Genomic DNA, 23342 nt, shown 5'->3' with positions numbered 1-23342 from the left:
GGTCCGGTTCGGTATTCGGCCGAATCTTTTGCGAAAGATTCGGGGTTTCGGCCGAATCCAAAAAAGTGGATTCGGCGCATCCCTAATAGTATTCCATTTTGTTGGTTCCATCCTCTTATTCTCACCTGCACTGCTGGCAGAACAAGGGCTTTGTGCAATGGGCTTGTACACTTCTTGTATATTTATAACCAGTAACTGATGGAGGGGCTACAAGTACCAACATTCCTCCCATTAGTGCTGTCGCCACCTTTTCTGGAAAAAAATACCAACCTTCCTATATATTTATCTTTCCCCCCTATTAATAACATTGAGAGCAACCATCATTTTTACTAGCCAGGTGGCAACCCTAGCTGTTAGGTTAGTGGCACATGTTGTGCATTTAAATTCTGCTGGGCTCTGATGTGCCCAAGTGTGAATTTTTTGGCCACAATTTCACAGCATGTCACATTGAAAGGTGGAGGTCTTTCATGTCGTTGTTTACTGACACTGAGGCAGATCAGAAAGCATTTGCATTTCATCCGCAGACGGGAAAGCGCAATCTAATAGACCCCTCAAACATAATGACTCTAATAGACCCCTCAAACTTAATGGTTGTGTAAATCAGTGATAGATCAAAGGTTGCCGCATTGCATTTCTAGTTTATCTACGACATGGCCACACCTGGGCCAGGGGTCCCCAACTTTTTTTTTTTTTAACTGTGAGCCATAATGAGATGTAAAAAGAGTTGGGGAGCAACACAAGCATGAAAAATGTTCCTGGGCGGTGCAAAATAAGGGCTGTGATTGGGCATTTGGTAGCCCCTGTGTGGACTGGTAGCCTAAAGGAGGTTTTGTTCAGCAGTGCACCTGGTTTTTAGGCAACTAAAACTTGCCTCCAAACCAGGAATGTAAGGCAATATCCAATGGGATGGTGAGCAACATGTTGTTCAAAAGCCACTGGTTGGGGATCACTAACATGGACCCTCTGTAATGCATTCTTGGTCCTGCCAGGTGGTAGCTCTATATACTATGTACCTATTCTTAAAGGATAACTTAACTCCAAGTTTCCCTCTACTGGGCCCTTCCTTTTCCTCATTCCCGGCAAAGAAACTTGGCAGGACAGCTCTCATCCATCATAGCACTCTTGAAAAGGAGAGTTGACTAGCGGGAGGGGTGGCCTTGATGACTGCTCACTTGACTTTCTGTCCTGCGTTCTTTGGTGTTGGTCTCTGGTCAGGAGCAAGCACACTTAAAGGCAAAATGTTCCTTGCAGTCGTGCTCCTGGTTTATGATTTTCAGAGGACCAGTCATGGTGACTTCTAGACCCTGAACCCCTGAGCTAAAAATGCCATATTTTATATATTGAACTTATTGCACAAGCCTAAAGTTTCAGCTTGTCAATAGCAGCAATGATCCAGGACTTCAAACTTGTCACAGGGGGTCACCATCTTGGAAAGTGTCTGTGACACTCACATGCTCAGTGGGCTCTGATTGGCTGTTGAGAAGCTAAGCTTAGGGCTCGTCACTAATTATCCAGCAGAAAATGAGCTTCCCCTGTTATATAAGCTGATGCTACAGGTTTGCTGATTATTAAATTCTGATGCTAATTGCACTGGTTTCTGTGCTGCCATGTAGTAATTATCTGTATTAATTACTTATATTGTGACATTTCTATTCTATGTGTACTGTATATTGTGAGTGGGTCCCTAAGCTCAGTAAGTGACAGCAGCATAGAGCATGTGCAGTGAATCAGCAGAAAAGAAGATGGGGAGCTACTGGGGCATCTTTGGAGACACATCTTTACTGCTAACAAGTGACAAGTTTGAAGTCCTGGATCATTGCTGCTATTGACAAGCTGAAACGTTAGGCTGGTGCAATAAGTTCACTATATAAAATATGGCCTTTTTAACCATATTCATATTTAGGGTTAAGTTCTCCTTTAAATGAAGCCTCTTCCCCTGTGTATTTATACCATACCCGCTAATTATCACGCTCTGCATTTAATCATACCTTCGATCACAGCTCCTCCGCCTCTGACACATCTCATTCTCTGAACTGGAATCTATCTTATCTTTATTTCCTTAAAGTTTTATTCATAAATATCATTTCTTAGAACATGCCAGCGGCATCACCTTCTGAAACTGCACCCCTGAATACCGTAACCACATAACTCTGTGTTTCATTCACTGGAACTGACTATATAAACGATATATAACTGTTTCATGAACAAGTACATTTATCAAATCCTTAATACAAATTCATGCGGGAATTGATGCTTTGCTTGGACAAGATCTTTAAGTGAACTTCTAGTATGTTATAGAAAGACTAATTCAAAGCAACTTTTCAATTGGCCTTTATTATTTTGTATAGATTTTCTGACATTTTCCAGCTTTCATATGGGGGTCACTGACCCCATCTAAAATCTAAAAAAAAATGCAGTGTAAGGCTAAAAATGTATTGTTATTGTTACTTTTTATTACTCGTCTTTCTATTCAGGCCTCTCCTATTCATATTCCAGTCACTTATTCAAATCAATGCATGGTTGCTAGGGGAATTTGGACCGTAGCAACCATTGCTGAAATAACAAACTGGAGAGTGGTTGAATAAAAAGCGAAATAACTCAGAAACCACAAATAATAAAAAAATGAAAACCAATTGCAAATTGTCTCAGAATATGACTCTCTACGTCATCCTGAAAAGTTAATTTAAAGGTGAACAACCCCCTTTAAGATGCTTGAATGAATTGGTCTTGGTAAATCTGAAAGCATCACTATTTTTAAAGGGGTGGTTCAAAGTTAACATTTAGTATGTTATAAAATTGCCAATTCTAAGCAACTTTTCAATTGGTCTTCATTTCTTTTTTTTATAGTTTTTGAATAATCTGCCTTTTTCTTCTGACTCGTTCCAGATTTCAAATGGGGGTCACTGACCCCATCTAAAAACAAATGCTCTATAAGGCTACATATTTATTGTTATTGCTACTTTTTATTACTCAACTTACTATTCAGGCTTTTCCTATTCATATTCCAGTCTCTTTTTCAAATCCATGAATGGTTGCTAGGGTAATATGGACCCTAGCAACCTGATTGCTGACATTGCAAACTGGAGAGCTGCTGAATAAAAAGCTAAATAGCTCAAAAACTGCAAATAATAAAAAAAATGAACCAATTGTCTCAGAATATCCCTCTCTACATCATACTAACAGTTCATTTAAAGGTGAACAACCCCTTTAACATTCGCTAGCTCTGTAAATCGGTAAATTGTAATAGTAGGTTGTACTTGATCCTGACTTAGATGTCATTAATCCTTATTGGATGCAAAACAATCCTATTGGGTCTAATTAATGTTTTAAATGATTTTTTTAGTAGACTTAAAGGGGTTGATCACTTTTGAGTTAATTTTTTTGTATGATGTAGAGAGTGATACAATTTAGAGACACTTTGCAAGTAGTTTTCATTTTTTATTATTTGTAGTTTTTCAGTTATGTAACTTTTTATGCAGCAGCTCTCCAGTTTTCAATTTCAGCTGATTCAGGTTGCTAGGGATCAAATTACCCCAGCAACCATCGATTGAATAACCATCGATTGAATACATCGATTTGAATAAGAGACTGGAATATGAATATGAGAGGTCTGAGCAGAAAGACGAGTATTAAAAAGTAGCAATAACAATACATTTGTTGCCTTACAGAGCATTTATTTTTTAGATGGGGTCAGGGTTTTTTTTAAATTATTTTCCTTTTTCTTCTGACACTTTCCATCTTTCAAAGGAGGGTCACTGACCCCATCTAAAAAAACAAATTAAGAAAAACTATAAAAATTAGTTATGCACCGAATCCAGGATTCGGTTCGGGATTCGGCCAGGATTCTGCCTTTTTCAGCAGGATTCGGATTCGGCCGAATCCTTCTGCCCGGTTGAACTGAATCCTAATTTGCATATGCAAATTAGGGGTGGGGAGGAAAATTGCGTGACTTTTTGTCAGAAAACAAGGAAGTAAAAAATATTTTCCCCTTCCCACCCGTAATTTGCATATGAAAATTAGGATTCGGTTCGGTATTCGGCCGAATCTTTTGTGAAGGATTCGGCCGAATCCAAAAAAGTGGATTCGGTGCATCCCTAATAAAAATACATAATGAAGTATCAATCAATTGAAAAAAAATGTTTTAAATTGGCAACTCTAGAACATACTAAAAGTTAAATTAATGGTATGACAATCCAAATGACTGAAAGACCCATTATTTGGAAAACCCCAGTTCCCCAGCATTCTGGATAACCGGTCTTTTTTTTTTTTTTTGATACCAGGGTCAGTGACCCCTACAACCAGAAGTAGCAGATAGAAATGCCGATACTGAAAAAATAGCATTCAAAATAAATAAAGAAGTTAAAAAAAGTACCAAACGTTAATTCAAAAGTGAACTTCCCCTTTACATTGTCATGTAATGGTTTTGTAGAATGTGCGTATGGATGTTTCATTGGTGAAACAGAAACAGAGGAAGTTCCATTATGATTTGTTTCCAGAGAAATAACCTGAGCTGAACACAATACATCAATAAAGCCATTGTAGCAGGTCTGAAGAAGTCGTTTTTCTGATTCTATGCTGCTGCCCTACATGAACTGAACCAGCGTCTCATAAGAAGGTCACTACGTGTGCCGGGAGATTTGCACTGTGTGTCTAAGGGAAGTGGTTAGCCAGAGTGAGTGTGTAATGAATAGTGTGTCGCATTAGCAATGTCTCCGTCAGTAAGGGTTTAGCAGATTTATCAAAGGTCGAGGTGAATTTTCGAATGAAAAAAAAAAAATCTAATTCATGCTATTTTTTATATATTCGGACTAGGGAATAGTCCAAATTCGATTTGAATTTGAAAAAAATAAAAAAATTAGAATATCGAAATTTGTACTGTCTGTTTAAAAATTTGACTTCTACCATTCGCCATCTAAAACCTGCCGAATTGCTGTTTTAGCCTATGGGGGACCTCCTAGAACCTATTTGGTGTCCATTGGTGGATTGGAAAAACTTAGAATCGAATGCGCTATTCCTTCTATTCGTACGTTTCGAATTCGGCCGAATACGTACCTATTCAATCAAAAACTGACCTATTTGACCAAAAAAAATGTCAAATTAATTTCAGTTAGTCTTTTTGAATTCGAATTTCAACGTTTTTTTCAATTCAAAATTCGACCCTTGATAAATATGCCCCTAAATGTTCTCATTGCTTTAAAGGGGTTGTTCACCTTTAAATTAACTTTTAGTATGATGTAGAGCGTGATTTTCTGAGACAATTTGCAATTGGTTTTCATTTTTTGTTATTTGTGGTTTTTCAGTTATTTAGCTTTTTATTCAGCAGCTCTCCAGTTTTCAATTTCAGCTGGTTCAGGTTGCTAGGGATCAAATTAACCTAGCAACCATACATCGATTTGCGTAAGATACTGGAATATGAATAGGAGAGGCCTGAGCACTATTAAAAAATAGCATTAACAATACATTTGTCGTGTTACAGAGCATTTGTTTTTTAGATTGAAAGTTGGAAAGAGTCAGGATGCACCCAATCCAGGATTTGGTTCTGGATTCGCCCAGGATTCGGCCTCTTTCAGCAGGATTTGGATTCGGCCGAATCCTTCTGACTGGCCGACCCGAATCATAATTTTCATATGATTTGTGTGACTTTTTGTCAGAAAACAAGGAAGTAAAAAATGTTTTCCCCTTCCCACCCTTGCAAATTAGGATTCAGTTTGGTATTCGGCTGAATTTGGGGTTCGGCCAAATCCAAAATAGTTGATTCCGTGCATCCCTATCAAAAACTATAAAAAATAAAAAAAATGATGACCAATTGAAAGTTGCTTACAAATGTCCATTCTATAACATACTAATAGTTAAAGGGATACTGTCATGGGAAAAAATCTTTTTCAGAATGAATCTGTTAATAGTGCTGCTCCAGCAGAATTCTGCACTGAAATCCATTTCTCAAAAGAGCAAACAGATTTTTTTTTATATTCAATTTTAAAATCTGACATGGGGCTAGACATTTTGTCAATTTCCCAGCTGTCCCCAGTCATGTGACTTGTGCCTGCACTTTAGGAGAGAAATGCTTTCTGGCAGGCTGCTGTTTTTCCTTCTCAATGTAACTGAATTTGTCTCAGTGGGACATGGGATTTTACTATTGAGTGTTGTTCTTAGATCTACCAGGCAGCTGTTATCTTGTGTTAGGGAGCTGATTTGGTTACCTTCCCATTGTTCTTTTGTTTGGCTGCTGGGGGGAAATGGGAGGGGGGTGCTATCACTCCAACTTGCAGTACAGCAGTAAAGAGTGATTGAAGTTTATCAGAGCACAAGTCACATGACTTGGGGCAGCTCGGAAATTGACAAAATGTCTAGCCCCGTGTCAGATTTCAAAATTGAATATAAAAAAATCTGTTTGCTCTTTTACGAAATGGATTTCAGTGCAGAATTCTGCTGTAGCAGCACTATTAACTGATTCATTTTGACCCATGACAGTATCCCTTTAACTTAAAGGTGAACCATCCCCTTTAAGAACAGACGGGTGCATAACAGGAATGCAAACCCAAAAATACAATTTTGTATAATGGAGGAAGTCATGATTTTAAGCTGTTATATACATTCATTGCAACGTTTCAGTGCATGGCTGGGTTCTGCTACATTGTTTCAGACGTCAGAACCGGCAGTGTAGTGCGTATAAACAACGCAACAAATAGCGCTTTCATTCGCAATTGCATTTTCACTTTAAGACCAATGAAAAAGGTGCAATTATTGATGCTTAGAATGACCTGTTCTTTAATTATGCAAATTATGCAATGCCCTTTGAATTAATCTTTTGTCGTACATGAGAGTACGTGCGAGATGTAAGATTGTATTTATCAAAAATGTGACTGGGCAGTTCATGTGCACTGGGAGTATTTATACAGAGGTGTAACAGAAACGGCTGGCTTCTCAGGCATGTAAGGGTCTTTTTGTGGCTCTGGTAGATGCCCAATTTTAGTATAACATTGGTATTGTAGTTGATTTCTTTTCTTCATGAAAATTTTGTAGAAAAGACTTTTCACCCTTTGATAAATATGTCCCGTAATACCACTTGAACTGAAAATATGCAATGGGTAGTACAGTACAATTGTTTTAGGGTGAAAAAATAAATTCAGGAGGTTGTAGTCTTCCCTTTTTTTTCATGGCAATCCTGCCCTGCTTTATGGAGACATCTTTAAAACAGCATTCTACCTTTATATAGCATTCTATCCCAGTGGCTGCACAGATCATATCTGATCCCCATTGTAAGCAGCAGTCCTGTCCTGCTTTATGGCAGCTGAGATTCTAGCTATCTGTATAACAGAGCATTCTATCCCAGTGGCTGCACAGATCATATCTGATCCCCATTGTAAGCAGCAGTCCTGTCCTGCTTTATGGCAGCTGAGATTCTAGCTATCTGTATAACGGAGCATTCTGTCCCAGTGACTGCACAGATTCTATCTGATCCCCATTGTAAGCAGCAGTCCTGTCCTGCTTTATGGCAGTCCTTATAAGATGAAATGGATCCCTGTGCTTTTTAGGGTGTAACACAGTGATGCCCATAAATACAGTGAAAGATTCTTGTTCTACAGAAAGTGTTGATGAAAAGAAGGTGGTCTCTGATCTTAAGCCTTGAATTTATTTAGGTCCACCGATAAGGAGTTTAAGAAACACTGATTCTGCACACGAGTCTTATTATTTCATGTTTCAGTTTGACTCTCCATTGACTTTCATGGAATTTGCTTTGACCCTGCTGGTCAGGCTGTTATTCCTGGGAACTTTCTCCTGATGGCAAAATGCCACAACCCTTAAAGGCATGGGTGTGGGGTTTATTTTAATTTACTGTCCACCAACTACGGCAATTCTGATTGGCTACAGGGGCTGCACTCCCCTCTCTCTTCGCTTGTGATTGGCTCATTCAAGTTAGTCGGGGCAGTTTGGCCCTCCATAGGTAAGAAGGGTATAATCCTTTGCAAAGAACGGTTCACTCACTCCACAAAGTTCTATTGCCCCTTTAATTTGTCTGATTAAGGATGCTGGGAAAATTTCATCAACGACACCTGGATAAGAATAGGCCAGAATAGGCCAGATGTGTCTCAATATTTACTGCCATATACACATATTATATATATATATATATATATATATATATACCCACCACTCTTGTTTGTCACATTGTTTGTCTGTATGGTTGGCTTTATAGGTATAGGCTGATACCTACAACATAGAATCCCCCCCCGTTCCTTATACTGAATGTCTGTTCCCAGCAGGAAGCCGAGTGCTGGTCCCTCCCCCCTGCGAGACATGGCTCTTTGTCAATGTGCCGTCAAACACAGTGAGTCAGACATGGAAGGCTGCAGCTTCACTCCGGCCGGGCTCAGAGTCTTTCTCTACTGGAGCAACGGCAAGGAGCACTATGTCACTTATAGCCAGGGACAGATCACAGCTGAGGATGTCTGTATCCACATATCTGAGAGGCTTGGTAAGTAACTGATACATGGGCTTATTGGGGTATGTCCTTCCTACTGCAGGGTGATAAAGTGACACAGACAGGAGGGAACTATGGGACATGAGTCTGTCCCTCCCACTGCAGGGTGATACAGTGACACAGACAGGAGGGAACTATGGGACATGAGTCTGTCCCTCCCACTGCAGGGTGATACAGTGACACAGACAGGAGGGAACTATGGGACATGAGTCTGTCCCTCCCACTGCAGGGTGATACAGTGGCACAGACAGGAGGGAACTATGGGACATGAGTCTGTCCCTCCCACTGCAGGGTGACACAGTGACACAGACAGGAGGGAACTATGGGCAATGAGTCTGTCCCTCCCACTGCAGGGTGATACAGTGACACAGACAGGAGGGAACTATGGGACATGAGTCTGTCCCTCTCACTGCAGGGTGATACAGTGACACAGACAGGAGGGAACTATGGGACATGAGTCTGTCCCTCCACTGCAGGGTGATACAGTGACACAGACAGGAGGGAACTATGGGACATGAGTCTGTCCCTCCCACTGCAGGGTGATACAGTGACACTGACAGGAGGGAACTATGGGACATGAGTCTGTCCCTCCCACTGCAGGGTGATACAGTGACACAGACAGGAGGGAACTATGGGACATGAGTCTGTCCCTCCCACTGCAGGGTGATACAGTGACACAGACAGGAGGGAACTATGGGACATGAGTCTGTCCCTCCCACTGCAGGGTGATACAGTGACACAGACAGGAGGGAACTATGGGACATGAGTCTGTCCCTCCCACTGCAGGGTGATACAGTGACACAGACAGGAGGGAACTATGGGACATGAGTCTGTGCCTCCCACTGCAGGGTGATACAGTGACACAGACAGGAGGGAACTATGGGACATGAGTCTGTCCCTCCCACTGCAGGGTGATACAGTGACACAGACAGGAGGGAACTATGGGACATGAGTCTGTCCCTCCCACTGCAGGGTGATACAGTGACACAGACAGGAGGGAACTATGGGACATGAGTCTGTCCCTCCCACTGCAGGGTGATACAGTGACACAGACAGGAGGGAACTATGGGACATGAGCCTGTCCCTCCCACTGCAGGGTGATACAGTGACACAGACAGGAGGGAACTATGGGACATGAGTCTGTCCCTCCCACTGCAGGGTGATACAGTGACACAGACAGGAGGGAACTATGGGACATGAGTCTGTCCCTCCCACTGCAGGGTGATACAGTGACACAGACAGGAGGGAACTATGGGACATGAGTCTGTCCCTCCCACTGCAGGGTGATACAGTGACACAGACAGGAGGGAACTATGGGACATGAGTCTGTCCCTCCCACTGCAGGGTGATACAGTGACACAGACAGGAGGGAACTATGGGACATGAGTCTGTCCCTCCCACTGCAGGGTGATACAGTGACACAGACAGGAGGGAACTATGGGACATGAGTCTGTCCCTCCCACTGCAGGGTGATACAGTGACACAGACAGGAGGGAACTATGGGACATGAGTCTGTCCCTCCCACTGCAGGGTGATACAGTGACACAGACAGGAGGGAACTATGGGACATGAGTCTGTCCCTCCCACTGCAGGGTGATACAGTGACACAGACAGGAGGGAACTATGGGACATGAGTCTGTCCCTCCCACTGCAGGGTGATACAGTGACACAGACAGGAGGGAACTATGGGACATGAGTCTGTCCCTCCCACTGCAGGGTGATACAGTGACACAGACAGGAGGGAACTATGGACATGAGTCTGTCCCTCCCACTGCAGGGTGATACAGTGACACAGACAGGAGGGAACTATGGGACATGAGTCTGTCCCTCCACTGCAGGGTGATACAGTGACACAGACAGAAGGAACTATGGGACATGGTCTGTCCTCCCACTGCAGGGTGATACAGTGACACAGACAGGAGGGAACTATGGGACATGAGTCTGTGCCTCCCACTGCAGGTGATACAGTGACACAGACAGGAGGGAACTATGGGACATGAGTCTGTCCCTCCCACTGCAGGGTGATACAGTGACACAGACAGGAGGGAACTATGGGACATGAGTCTGTCCCTCCCACTGCAGGGTGATACAGTGACACAGACAGGAGGGAACTATGGGACATGAGTCTGTCCCTCCCACTGCAGGGTGATACAGTGAATATACAGTTATGTATTTATGATATACAAGAGAATGTGTTGGGCTGAGAATGTTCTTATTTTGTTTCAGGGATCACACCGCTGTGTTACACATTATTTGCTCTGTATGATGTGCATGGAAAATACTGGTATCCTCCCGACCATGTGTTTACTATCACAAAGGATATGAAACTGTTTCTCCATTTCCGCATGAGGTGAGAGGATTTAATTTAAGGTTCCTATAACTCCTATTGCTCCAGATAACCCTCCCTGTAACTCCTCCCATTCCTCCTGTCACCCCTCCATATGACTCCTCCTTCTTCGTATAATCGCTGTCTATAACTTCTGTTGTTCCATTTTTCCTCTCTATATAACTTCTATTTTCTCCCGCTGCCCTGCACAAGCTCAAGTATCCTGATTATTATCCCTTTTGCTTTTCAGGTACTATTTTAGGAACTGGCACGGTATGAATGAGAAGGAACCTGTTGTTTTTCGCAATGTTCCAAAGAGCAGAGACGGCAGTGAGGAGAGGAGCCGCATTGAGCAGGCAGGAGCCATCTTGGATTTGGCTTCTTTTGAATACCTTTTTGAACAGGTAATGGCTGGTGCTTTGATGGGTTGTGGAATACAAGCTCAATTACCCAGTTATTACATTTTAATCTTTATTTGAAGGTTTTGGAATAGAAAATAATAAACCTTATAGATAGGGCATATTGTACCTGCCTAGAGGCACATATATAACAATAAGAATCCACTGCATTCATTGTATTCCCCACTTCTCTTTTTGCTAAAACTTCTCCCTCCATTCTTTGGCTAGGGGTGTGATTACTGTCATAGGGAGTGAAGGGAACTTTCCAAATGAACAGAAAGCAATGTGACATCTTAAACCAAATATGTAAATGAGGAGGTGAATCATCGTTTAACATTTTACCCATCTGTATTTCAGGCTAAGAACAAGAGAAACCTACATTTCTGGTTTCCCCTTTATCTATAGAAGCCAATGCTTAGGAAACACTCTATACTGCAGTAAATAAAGCAGCAGCACTCCGGTGCCATTGACAAAAGGCCTGTGTAGCCCGAAACGTTGCCTATGGCATTTGAGTAAAGTTTTGCAAATTTTTCAAAAATACCGGAGTGCTGCTGCTTTATTTGCTACATGTATACTTTGCCCTGGCAGGGGGTACGGCTTGCACCCGGGGCTGCAAGGAGCCTAATCCGCTTTTGAAGCACACTTTATCTGCATTTACTGGACTCTATACTGCAGTTGTTACTGGCTTTCATAGAGCCAATGCATCAGCCTTAAAGGAGAACTAAAAATTAATATAGCTAGAAATCGCACATTTTCTATACTGAACTTATTGCACCAGCCTAAAGTTTCAGCTTGTCAATAGCAGCAATGATCCAGGACTTCAAACTTGTCACAGGGGGTCACCATCTTGGAAAGTGTCTGTGACACTCGCATGCTCAGTGGGCTCTGATTGGCTGTTGAGAAGCTTAGCTTAGGGCTCGTCACTAATTATCCAGCAAAAAATGAGCTTCCCCTGTAATATAAGATGATGCTACAGGGCTGATTATTAAATTCTGATGCTAATTGCACTGGTTTCTGTGCTGCCATGTAGTAATTATCTGTATTAATTACTAATCAGCCTTATATTGTGACAGTTCTATTCTATGTGCACTGTATATTGTGAGTGGGTCCCTAAGCTCAGTATGTGACAGCAGCACAGAGCATGTGCAGTGAATCAGCAGAAAAGAAGCTGGGGAGCTACTGGGGCATCTTTGGAGACACAGATCTTTACTGCTAAAGGGCTGTGGTTGCATTGGGCTGGTAAAGAAGCACAAAACATAATGTACAACATTTCTAGCTACTGCTTTAGTTCTCCTTCAAAGCATTTGGAATGAATGGAATAGCATCTCCAGGTCATTAGAGATCTGGGGAGCAGCTCTGGCCGTGCTGTAGTCGAGATGTTGATCATTGTTCTGTAGGCGTGTATCATTCTTATGGATGATCCTCTTTCCTCTCTCTTGCAGGGAAAGTTTGACTTTGTGAATGATGTGGTATCTCTGAAGGACTTCCCGATGGAGCAGGATATCCACAGATTTAAGAACGAGAGCCTTGGCATGGCCGTGCTTCACTTGTCTCACATCGCCATAAAGAAGAAGGTGTCTCTAGAAGAGGTGGCAAAGCAAATTAGGTAATAGCTTTGTATGTTAAATAAACAAACATGTATGTCTGGTCCTATGAAGTTAAGTATACTTGTAAAGTTTACCATATGTCACAATGCGGTCTCATGATGTAGAGAGTGATATTCTGAGACAATTTGCTAATGGTTTTAATTTTTTATTATTTGTGGTTTTTAGCTTTTTATTCAGCAGCTCTCCAGTTTGCAGTTTCAGCAATATGGTTGCTAGGGTCCAAATTACCCTAGCAACCATGTATTGATTTGAATAAGAGACTGGAATATGTAGAGGCCTGAATAGAAAGATGAGTAATAAAAAGTAGCAACAATAAATTTGAAGCCTAATGGAGCATTTGTTTTTAGAGGGGGTCAGTGACCCCCATTTGAAAGCTGGAAAGAGTCAGAAAAAAGAAGAAAATTGATTAAAAAACAATAAAAAAGAACCACCCCTTTATAGTCTCCTGAAATGGGTGGTTACAGCTTGTTGTGTATTCATTAATATTTTGGGACAATGTGCAAGAGGTATTCACTTTTTATTTTTGTGTAATTATTGATTTATATGACTCTTTGTTACACAGCTCTGCAGTCTGCAGTGCAAACCTTTTTCTGTGTGTTTAGGCCCCACATACTATATCAACCAGTCAGTGGTTTGAATGCCCGGTGTCTGCTTTATGAAGCAACCAGCAAGTCAGGGGTACTTTTACTTTCTTCTGCTTCCAGTATTCTTTGCAGGGACCTGAACTGGGTGCATTTGGAGTTCACATGAACTTCCCCTTTAATCTGATGCAGACCACAGTTGTGTACATTGTGTTTTATCTCTACAGCTTTAAAGAGTGCATCCCAAAGTCATTCTGTCGCCAAATCCAGCAGAATAATTACCTTACCAAGTTCCGCATGAAGAATGTTTTCAAGAAATTCGTCCGGCGCTTCCACCTCCATACCGTGAGCCCCGGAAAGCTGACCGAGGAAGACATCATGTACAAGTACTTGTCAACGCTGGAGAACTTAGCCACGAGGTTTGGCTGCGAGGTTTTCAAGGCGTTGTCATTGGAACTGCCGGCCGAGGGAGAGAAGCTGCCATTTTACTTAAATGGCGGCTACATGGAACATACAGAGACTGTGAACAGAGAACCAATCAGCACTCATCAGGTTATGGTGAGCGGGATGGACGGAATCCAATACAGAGTCATCAAAGAGGAGGTAGGTTTAGGGTGTGATAAGGAATAGTAAATGGAAACATAGGGGTGCTTGAGCTATTGGCATTGGATGAGTGATATGATGACAATACTGGAAAATGTTTGGACAAGTCACATAACTGGGCAATAAATATTTACCATGTCAGGAAGGGCTGGCGTAACAGTTTAAAGATTATAAATAATAAAACAGTGGCAGGAATCAAGGAAAGAACTCTTCCTTCACAGAATATCATATAAAAGGCAAGGCAAGTCAATTATAGGAGTTTGCTACAGAAGAGAAATAGGCTCAGCACCTTTTTTTGGATAAAAGTGGCTGTAAGTTTGGGGCAACCCTTAAAGAACAGTAGCACCAAAAAATTAAAGCCATGGGAGCAGCCATTGAAAGCTGAAAAAGGAGAAAAGGCACAGGATATGCAGCAGATAACAGATAAGTTCTATATTATACAGTGGGATTCTTCAGAACTTATCTGTTATCTGTGCTTGAATGTATCCTGTGCTTGAATGGCTGCCCCCATGGCTACACTGCAGCTTATTTATATAAACTATAGTAGTACTTATCTGCTATCTACTGTGTATCCTGTGCTTGAATGGCTGTCCCCATGGCCACACAGCAGCTTGTTTATATAAACTATAGTAGTTCTTATCTGTTATCTACTGTGTATCCTGTGCTTGAATGGCTGCCCCCATGGCTACACTGCAGCTTATTTATATAAACTATAGTAGTACTTATCTGCTATCTACTGTGTATCCTGTGCTTGAATGGCTGTCCCCATGGCCACACAGCAGCTTGTTTATATAAACTATAGTAGTTCTTATCTGTTATCTACTGTGTATCCTGTGCTTGAATGCCGGCCCGTGGCTACACAGCAGCTTGTTTATATAAACTATAGTAGTACTTATCTGTTATCTACTGTGTATTCTGTGCTTGAATGGCTGCCCCCATGGCTACACAGCGGCTTGTTTATATAAACTATAGTAGTACTTATATGTTATCTATTGTGTATCCTGTGCTTGAATGGCTGCCCCCATGGCTACACAGCAGCTTGTTTATATAAACTATAGTATTACTTATCTATCTACTGTGTGTCCTGTGCTTGAATGGCTGCCCCCATGGCTACACAGCAGTTTGTTTATATAAACTATAGTAGTACTTATATGTTATGTATTGTGTATCCTTTGCTTGAATGGCTGCCCCCATGGCTACACAGCAGCTTGTTTATATAAACTATAGTAGTACTTATCTGTTATCTACTGTGTATCCTGTGCTTGAATGGCTGCCCCCATGGCTACACAGCAGTTTGTTTATATAAACTATAGTAGTACTTATATGTTATGTATTGTGTATCCTTTGCTTGAATGGCTGCCCCATGGCTACACAGCAGCTTGTTTATATAAACTATAGTAGTAGTACTAATCTGTTATCTACTGTGTATCCTGTGCTTGAATGGCTGCCCCCATGGCTACACAGCAGCTTGTTTATATAAACTATAGTAGTACTTATCTGTTATCTACTGTGTATCCTGTGCTTGAATGGCTGCCCCCATGGCTACACAGCAGCTTGTTTATATAAACTATAGTAGTACTTATCTGTTATCTACTGTGTATCCTGTGCTTGAATGGCTGCCCCCATGGCTACACAGCAGCTTGTTTATATAAACTATAGTAGTACTTATCTGTTATCTACTGTGTATCCTGTGCTTGAATGGCTGCCCCCATGGCTACACAGCAGCTTGTTTATATAAACTATAGTAGTACTTATCTGTTATCTACTGTGTATCCTGTGCTTGAATGACTGCCCCCATGGCTACACAGCAGCTTGTTTATATAAACTAAAGTAGTATTTCTGAAGCAAATACACAGATTTTACCAGTGCAGGACAACATATTCTATTCTCATTCCTTTAAATCTCTTTCATTTTTTGGAGTTACTGTTCCTTTATGCACAGGGTATTTTAATTACTCTAATGTGGCCTAACACGAGGCATGTGAATACCTTTGTTTCTCAGAAGACTTTACAATGCATATTATTGCAGAGTATCCTTAAATGTCTTTCAAAATGTTATTATGACAGGGTATTTAAAAACATATTTACGGTTTATGCAGCTTCTCTCAAATCTAAGAAAGGGAAGGAAACCAAAACTGACCACGCATAGTCTTTTTAAGTCAGGCAGAAAATTTATTTTGAAACTATAAACATTGCAGTAAATGGTGAAGCAGGAATCCGTTTCTAAAAAAACAAATTCAGAGAAACTAGAACATGAGGAATTCATTACTAAATTAAGAAAGTGCAAAAATGTTCAGTAGTAAAAAGATTAGTGTTGCCCAATTAAAACCGCAATGTGTTGGTTACTGGGGAAGCAGAGAGGGTGAATGCAAGTAAAGACTTCCTCAGTACAGGAATTGGATCTGTTATCCTTAAACCCGTTATCCAGAAAGCTCCAAATTACAGGAAGGCCATCTCCCAAAGACACCATTTTAATTTAAATTTTTAAAACTGATATTATTATTATTAACATGTATTGATATAGCGCCAACATATTTCACAGCGCTGGATATCCTTTTCTTTGTAATAATAATTTTGAAAAATCCATTGGGTTTATTAATGTTTAAATTATTGTTTTTGTATTCTTAAGATATATAGATAACACTTACAGAGAGAACCCTTATCCAGAAAGCCCCAGGTCACAAGCATTCTGGATAACAGGTCCCATACCTGTATATTTAATAAAACGGCTACAGTCTGTGGACTTGCATTGTAGCAGTACAGAAGGTTTAACATAAATTGTCCTTGTATTTTTAGACTAATGTTCATAAAGTACCGGGGGTTCATCCGATGATACTTTAGGTAACATATTTAAGGGTGAAATAGGTCAACTAGGAAGAAAGCCAGTAAAATTCCATGTTAATCCTAGGATCTGAAATCTTTATGCAGTGAAGCTCAATGGTCCACCATGTGGTCTAAGTCTAATTTGTGTTATTATTTTGTTACTGACATTGAAGAAGGTGTTGAAACCAAAATACTTGTATTTTCTGATGTCTGGAAGTTGGGAATTGGCCAGTACAGGTATGGGAACCGTTATATGAAAACCTGTTATCCAGAAAGCTCCGACTTACGGAAAGGTTGTCTCCCATAGATCCCATTTTATCCAAATAAACAAATTTCTGTTTCCCTGTAATAATAAAACAGTAGCTTGTACTTGATCCCAACGAAGATATAATTAATCCTTATTGAAGGCAAAACCAGCCTATTGGGTTTATTTAATTAATGTTGATTTTTTTACTATGGAGATCCAAATTATGGAAGATCCCTTACCTGGAAAACCCCAGGTCCTGAGGTTTCTGGATAACGCGTTCCATACCAGTTGTATAAAACGCCATCCTACCCTGCTATCTCAATCTTGCTCCATTATAATCACTACCTATTATTCAGCTGCTGCTCCTAGGGTTGCCACCTTTTCCTATATTTTTTACCGGCTGGTGGGGGACGGGAACAAAAGGGGCGGGGTGTGATGTCAAAAGAGGCGGGCCATGATGTAAAAGGGGGCTGGGCCACGACGCGGAGAGCTAAAGACAGAGGACAAAAGCTAAATTTACAGTGGATTGGGTGCAGGCCGAGGGGTCTTTTTGAAGGGTATTACAAATTTAACGGCAGCTACATTGCCGATAAATCTGTAATACCGCCCCGGCCTTGGCAGGTGTTTTACCGGCTAGGCCAGTAAAATACCGGCCGGGTGGCAACCCTAGCTGCTTCCCAAGGACTGCTTGTATATCACCATGGGAATAAATGGGACTATTGTATGTTCTGTGGCCTCGGGGTGCAACTCACTCATGTTTCTGATCCAGTATATGTGGTTTACATTTTCTAGTAGACTTATAAAGATCTAAATTATGGAAACATCCGTTATCTGGAAAACCCCAGGTCCCGAGCATTCTGCATAACAGGTCCCATACCTGGGGTATTTTGTTGAAGGCTTTCTCCTGGAAGGAATACTAGCAACTCTGTAATTTCTGTGTGTAGGAGACCGCCGAAGTCAGCACCCAGAGGCATTACTTCAGCAAGAAAAGCTGGGTAAAAGGACAGAAGGCCTCAAAGCCCCAACAGATTACAGAAAAAAATGAAACAAAATGGGTGACGTTTTGTGACTTTCAGGATATCACACACATCGTCATCAGCAAGAGCAGAGTCAGCGTCAGCTGTCAAGATAACCGGTGTCTGGTGAGATGTCCTTTTACTATCTGGGGAACCGGCCTGAGGCCCACTGAGCTTGAGACCTTATAAAGGGATATTGGTATTACTTACCCTTTTAAGTCCACTTTACTTTTTGAAGCTTAAAGTAGGTGTATGTTGTAAATTTATATTATAAATTAGATATAGGTATATATATGTAGAACTCCTGCCATACAGCAGGGCTGGGCAGATGCTGTTTTACCAGAAAGAAAGCTGGGCAGTTATAGTATTTAAAGTACATTTTTCTCAAGTCAACACTATATTGTTTTTGTTTATGCAATGAATTGCAATCATTATAGATACACTTTATACAGATGCTTCTTCCCTTGTTTCTCCAGGAGATTGCTCTGCCTTCCTGTGAGGATGCCTTGTCGTTTGTATCTCTGGTAGATGGATATTTTAGGCTCACAACTGATTCTAACCACTATCTCTGCCATGAGGTTGCCCCGCCACGTTTAGTGATGAGTGTTGCAAACGGAATTCATGGACCCTTGCAGTAAGTGGGATATAGGCAATCTCTATTGCTCCATATAACCACTCCCCACAACTCCTCCTTGCTCCATATAACCCCAACCCCCATATCTACTTCTGTTGGTCCATATACCCCTCTTTATAATCCCTCCTATTGTTTACATAACCCCTCCCTATAACTCCTCCTATTGCTCAATATAACCCTCCCTATAACTCCTCCTATTACTCCATATAACTCCTCCCTATATCTCCTCCTATTATTCCATATAACCCTCCCTATAACTCATCCTACTGCTCCATATAACCCTCCCTATAACTCCTCCTATTGTTCCATATAACCCTCCCTATAACTCCTCCTATTGCTCCATATAACCCCTCCCTATAACTCCTCCTATTGCTCCATATAACCCTCCCTATAACTCCTCCTATTGCTCCTTATAAACCCTCCCTATAACTCCTCCTATTGCTCCTTAAAACCCCTCCCTATAACTCCTCCTATTGCTCCTTATAACCCTCCCTATAACTCCTCCTCTTGCTCCATATAACCCTCCCTATAACCCCTCCCCTTGCTCCATATAACCTTTCCATATAACTCCTCCTATTGCTCCATATAACTCCTCCTCTTGCTCCATATAATCCTCCCTATAACCCCTCCCCTTGCTCCATATAACCTTTCCATATAACTCCTCCTATTGCTCCATATAACCCTGCCTATAACTCCTCATATTGCTCTATATAACCCTCACTATAACTCCTCCTATTACTCCATATAACTCCTCCCTATAACTCCTCCTATTGCTCCATATATCCCCTCCCTATAACTCCTCCTATTGCTCCATATAACCCTTTCTATAATGGTTCTATTGCTCCATATAACCTCTCCCTAAAACTCCTCCTATTGCCCCATATAACTCCACCCTATAACTCCTCCTATTGCTTCATATAACCCTCCCTATAACTACTCCTATTGCTCAATATAACCACTCCATATAACTCCTCCTATTGCTCCTTATAACTCTTCCTATTGCTCCATATAACTCCGTAACTACTCCTGTTGCTCCATATAACCCCACACTGGAACTCATATAATTTCTTCAATTGATCAGTATACCTTTTCTCAGTAATTCTTTTTTGTCCATGTTATTATTCTGTATCCACCTCAATGTTTTTTTTTTTTTACAGGGAGCAGTATGTTGTCCAGAAGCTGAGGCGAGAGGAGCAGGAAGAGGGAGTGTACATTATAAGATGGAGTGCCTTCACTTTTAACATCATAATCATGGCTGTGAAGAGTGCCAGCCAGGTGGGATATGAATGTGACGCATCTACACACCTCTATGAGAATTTTTATTCTAAAATTAATCCCTTTATTGTTCATGAATTCCCAGCCTGTTTTAGTGCTCACATTGCACATGTAAACCATTGGCTGGACGTTAGAACTATGGCACCACCAGTGAAATGTAGAGCAGGGTGGACTATACTGCAGCCTAAAAGACCTGGAAATATAACCCTATAATACACAAGAGCCATGAATAGCCTAATTGGTTCTTAGTGATGTAATTTCTGTTACATGACTTACTAAAACTAGTGTTAAAGGAGAAGGAAAGCTACGGAGGCATTTTATTGCCAATAGATTAGCTGCAATAGTGCAAGCTAGAATGTTATATTTATTCTGTAGAATGTTTTACCATACCTGAGTAAAAAGCTCTAGAAACTCTCTGTTTGTTTAGAATAGGAGCTGCAGTATTAATGTGGTGTGACATCACTTCCTGCCTGAGTCTCTCCCTGCTCTGGGCTCAGATTACAGTAGAGAAGGGAGGGGTGGGGGGAGAGGAGTAAACTGAGCATGCTCTTGCCCAGGGCAATGAGGTTTAAGCTGAAGGCAGGAAGTCTGATACAGAAGCCCATGAGTACACAATAGAAGGAAAGAAATGCTGTGTTTCTTTTGACAGGGGACTCAGAGCAACATTGCTTTGGGGGTTTACTGGTATATTTAGATGGACCTTTCTGATAAGGCTTACTTCGTTTTCACCTTTCCTTCTCCTTTAAAATATATAATGTACGCCCTGTTGTAAAATATGACAATATTAGATGCCCCCTCAGAGTTCCATGACCTGTATCAAAGAATTTGGCCTGTGGTCATGGAGCTGCTTCGTGACTTTCAACTTTAACTGTCATTCCATGACACCCATGTTCCTTTTTATAGAGCAAAGGGTTTGCCTACAAACAATTCAAAATTGAGAAGAAGGGTGAAGTGTTCTCGCTAGAGGATTGGGATCGTGAGTTCCACAGTGTAAAAGAATTAGTGGAAAGCCTGCGGGGCTGCACCCTGAAATCTGGAAAGGAGACCTTTACAGTGAAGAAGTGCATCTTACCCAAGTCTGGAGGTAACATAAAAACAGTATTAAAAAAGTATCATCTGACCTTACTACTAGTTGATTTAGATGGAATTAATTGGTTGCAATGGTTAAGACAAAGTACAAGGGTGAGTAGGCAAAGCTTGTGTGATTAGTAGACTGAAATGTTGAGCTCCAGTGAATGTTTAAGACTACAATCATCAATCATCTGGAGGGACAGAAGGTGTAATAGAGCCTTTAATGCTAGATCTTTTTCTCTGATGGAGGAACATGAAGGCACTTAAAGCAGGGGGCTGAGCCACTTCTCTTTTGCATTCTAGAAGTGTCCAACTTGACTGTCTCCCGGAGAGGGAAAAACAGCAAGGACAGAACAGTATCCAAGAACCTCAACCTGAGCCAACTCAGTTTCCACCAGATCCGCAAGCATGAGATTCTGCAGGTTGGTCCATTCGTTTTCAGCAGACAGAATATGACTAGAGTGTCCATTTAATTTATATTTTTCCAGTTACTCTCCTTTCTTTTCACTTGTACAGTGCGTAATGATCTTGTTTTACTCTCGTATAGAAAGCACACCTGGGGCAGGGCACTCGCACTAATATTTATGACGGGATGCTCCTGGTGAGCGAGGGAAGCGAGCAGGAATCCGACTTTGAGTCTGGTGAACTTAATAACAATTCCCATGATCTGAGGGTGGTTCTGAAAGTTCTGGATCCCAGCCACAGAGACATAGCACTGGTAAGGCACAGTCATGTCTTTTTCAATCATCTTATACCTTCTTGTTCCAAATATTTCTTACATAACTTCTCTAAGCCCACTCTACCTTCATTATCGTCTCACCCATCTCTTCCAGATTATCTGTGATATCCTACACACTGTATTATTTTTTAATGTCTTCTGCCTCTTGCTTATTTTTACTCTCCTCCTGCCAATTGTTCTACTCTTTCCTTGTCTCAGCTCTTCTCCAACCTATGTGGTCTCCATTCATTTCCTCTCTTCACTTATCTCTGAAACATCCATTTCTTCTCTCTAGGGATGCACCGAATCCACTAATTTGGATTCGGCCGAACCCCTGAATCCTTTGTGAAAGATTCGGTCGAATTCCGAACCGAATCCTAATTTGCATATGCAAATTAGGAATGGGAAGGGGGAAACTTTTTTGCTTCCTTGTTTTGTGACAAAAAGTCACGTGATTTCTCTCTCCGCCGCTAATTTGTATTTGCAAATTCGGATTCAGTTCGGCTGGGCAGAAGGATTCGGCCAAATCCGAATCCTGCTGAAAAAGACAGAATCCTGGATTCGGTGCATCCCTACTTCTCTCCTCCATACTCTGGTTTCAAAACCCTTTACTTCCCACCCTTGTATGGCGATCCCTGTGCTTTTGGTCTTGGTGCTTTCTGAAGTTCTCTGCCTTGCTCTCTTTACCCTCTGAACATACTGGGACTCTTCTTCTCTTCCATGTTGTTTTCATCTACTGCTCTGTTCCTCTCTTTGTGCTGTTAATGCTTACGTCCATCCTGTTCTCTCCTTACCAATCCTCTTACTCTGCTTTGCCATTCCACTTCTGCCTTCATTGCCATGTAGTTCTTCTCTGATCCTTCCTTACTATATATTTTTCTCTCTATAACGTAGGCTTTCTTTGAGACGGCAAGTTTAATGAGCCAAGTGTCCCACATCCACCTTGTGTTTGTTCATGGAGTTTGTGTTCGAGAGTCTGAGAGTGAGTTATCTGGAAACAAGTCTTTTGTTTTTCCTTATGGTTTAGGTTGAAATCATCATAATAATAATAATTACATATATTTGCTTTTTAGAGGATGCTATTGTTAAAAATGTTTATTTCGTACCAAGAAATAATTAAATTCTGCTAGGTCTGGCTTTTAAGAAATACCAACCAAAATGTGCCTCCTTCTTGGTCCACAATATGGCTGCACAGGACACTTATCTTTTTTACCCCTGAAATGGTTTAATAGTCTAGTGCAGGGGTCCCCAACCGCCAGGCCACGGCCCATTACCAGGCCGCCGAGTCAGAATTTGATGCATTACGCCTGAATTTGACACAACGCGCTCAAATTTGACGTGTTTGCACAATATTTGATGCTGTTGCGCCAAAATTTAACACATAAAGAGCAGTTGCCGCCCCCCCCCCGGTCCTTGCAAAAAATTAAGGCTTTACACCGGACCCTGGGTCAAAAATGGTTGGGGACAGCTGGTTTAGCGCCTCCATATCATGGACCAAGATGGAGGTTGGAATGGCTTGAATGCCAGAGCAGTTTCTTTTTTTGCATGTCACACATGATAAT

General features: G+C 41.4%; 1 protein-coding gene across 2 annotated transcripts in view; it reads left to right on the top strand.

Moving 5' to 3' along the window:
* tyk2.L (tyrosine kinase 2 L homeolog) overlaps positions 1 to 23342 on the top strand; it is a 45770-nt gene that overhangs the window by 1117 nt on the left and 21311 nt on the right. The window contains exons 2-13 of one of the 2 annotated variants that reach the window (XM_018250931.2): positions 8265 to 8476; positions 10709 to 10832; positions 11059 to 11212; positions 12649 to 12812; positions 13622 to 13997; positions 18011 to 18208; positions 18559 to 18716; positions 19874 to 19991; positions 20895 to 21075; positions 21366 to 21484; positions 21610 to 21780; positions 22675 to 22762. In XM_018250931.2, the coding sequence (XP_018106420.1) occupies positions 8299 to 8476; positions 10709 to 10832; positions 11059 to 11212; positions 12649 to 12812; positions 13622 to 13997; positions 18011 to 18208; positions 18559 to 18716; positions 19874 to 19991; positions 20895 to 21075; positions 21366 to 21484; positions 21610 to 21780; positions 22675 to 22762 (2029 nt within the window). In that variant the 5' untranslated portion in view covers positions 8265 to 8298. 2 annotated transcript variants of the gene reach the window in all.

Source organism: Xenopus laevis, chromosome 3L (assembly GCF_017654675.1).
Source record: "Xenopus laevis strain J_2021 chromosome 3L, Xenopus_laevis_v10.1, whole genome shotgun sequence".
Taxonomy (NCBI): Eukaryota; Metazoa; Chordata; class Amphibia; order Anura; family Pipidae; genus Xenopus; species Xenopus laevis.
Note: the sequence above shows the minus strand (reverse complement) of the source record. Positions and strands in the feature narration are given on the sequence as shown.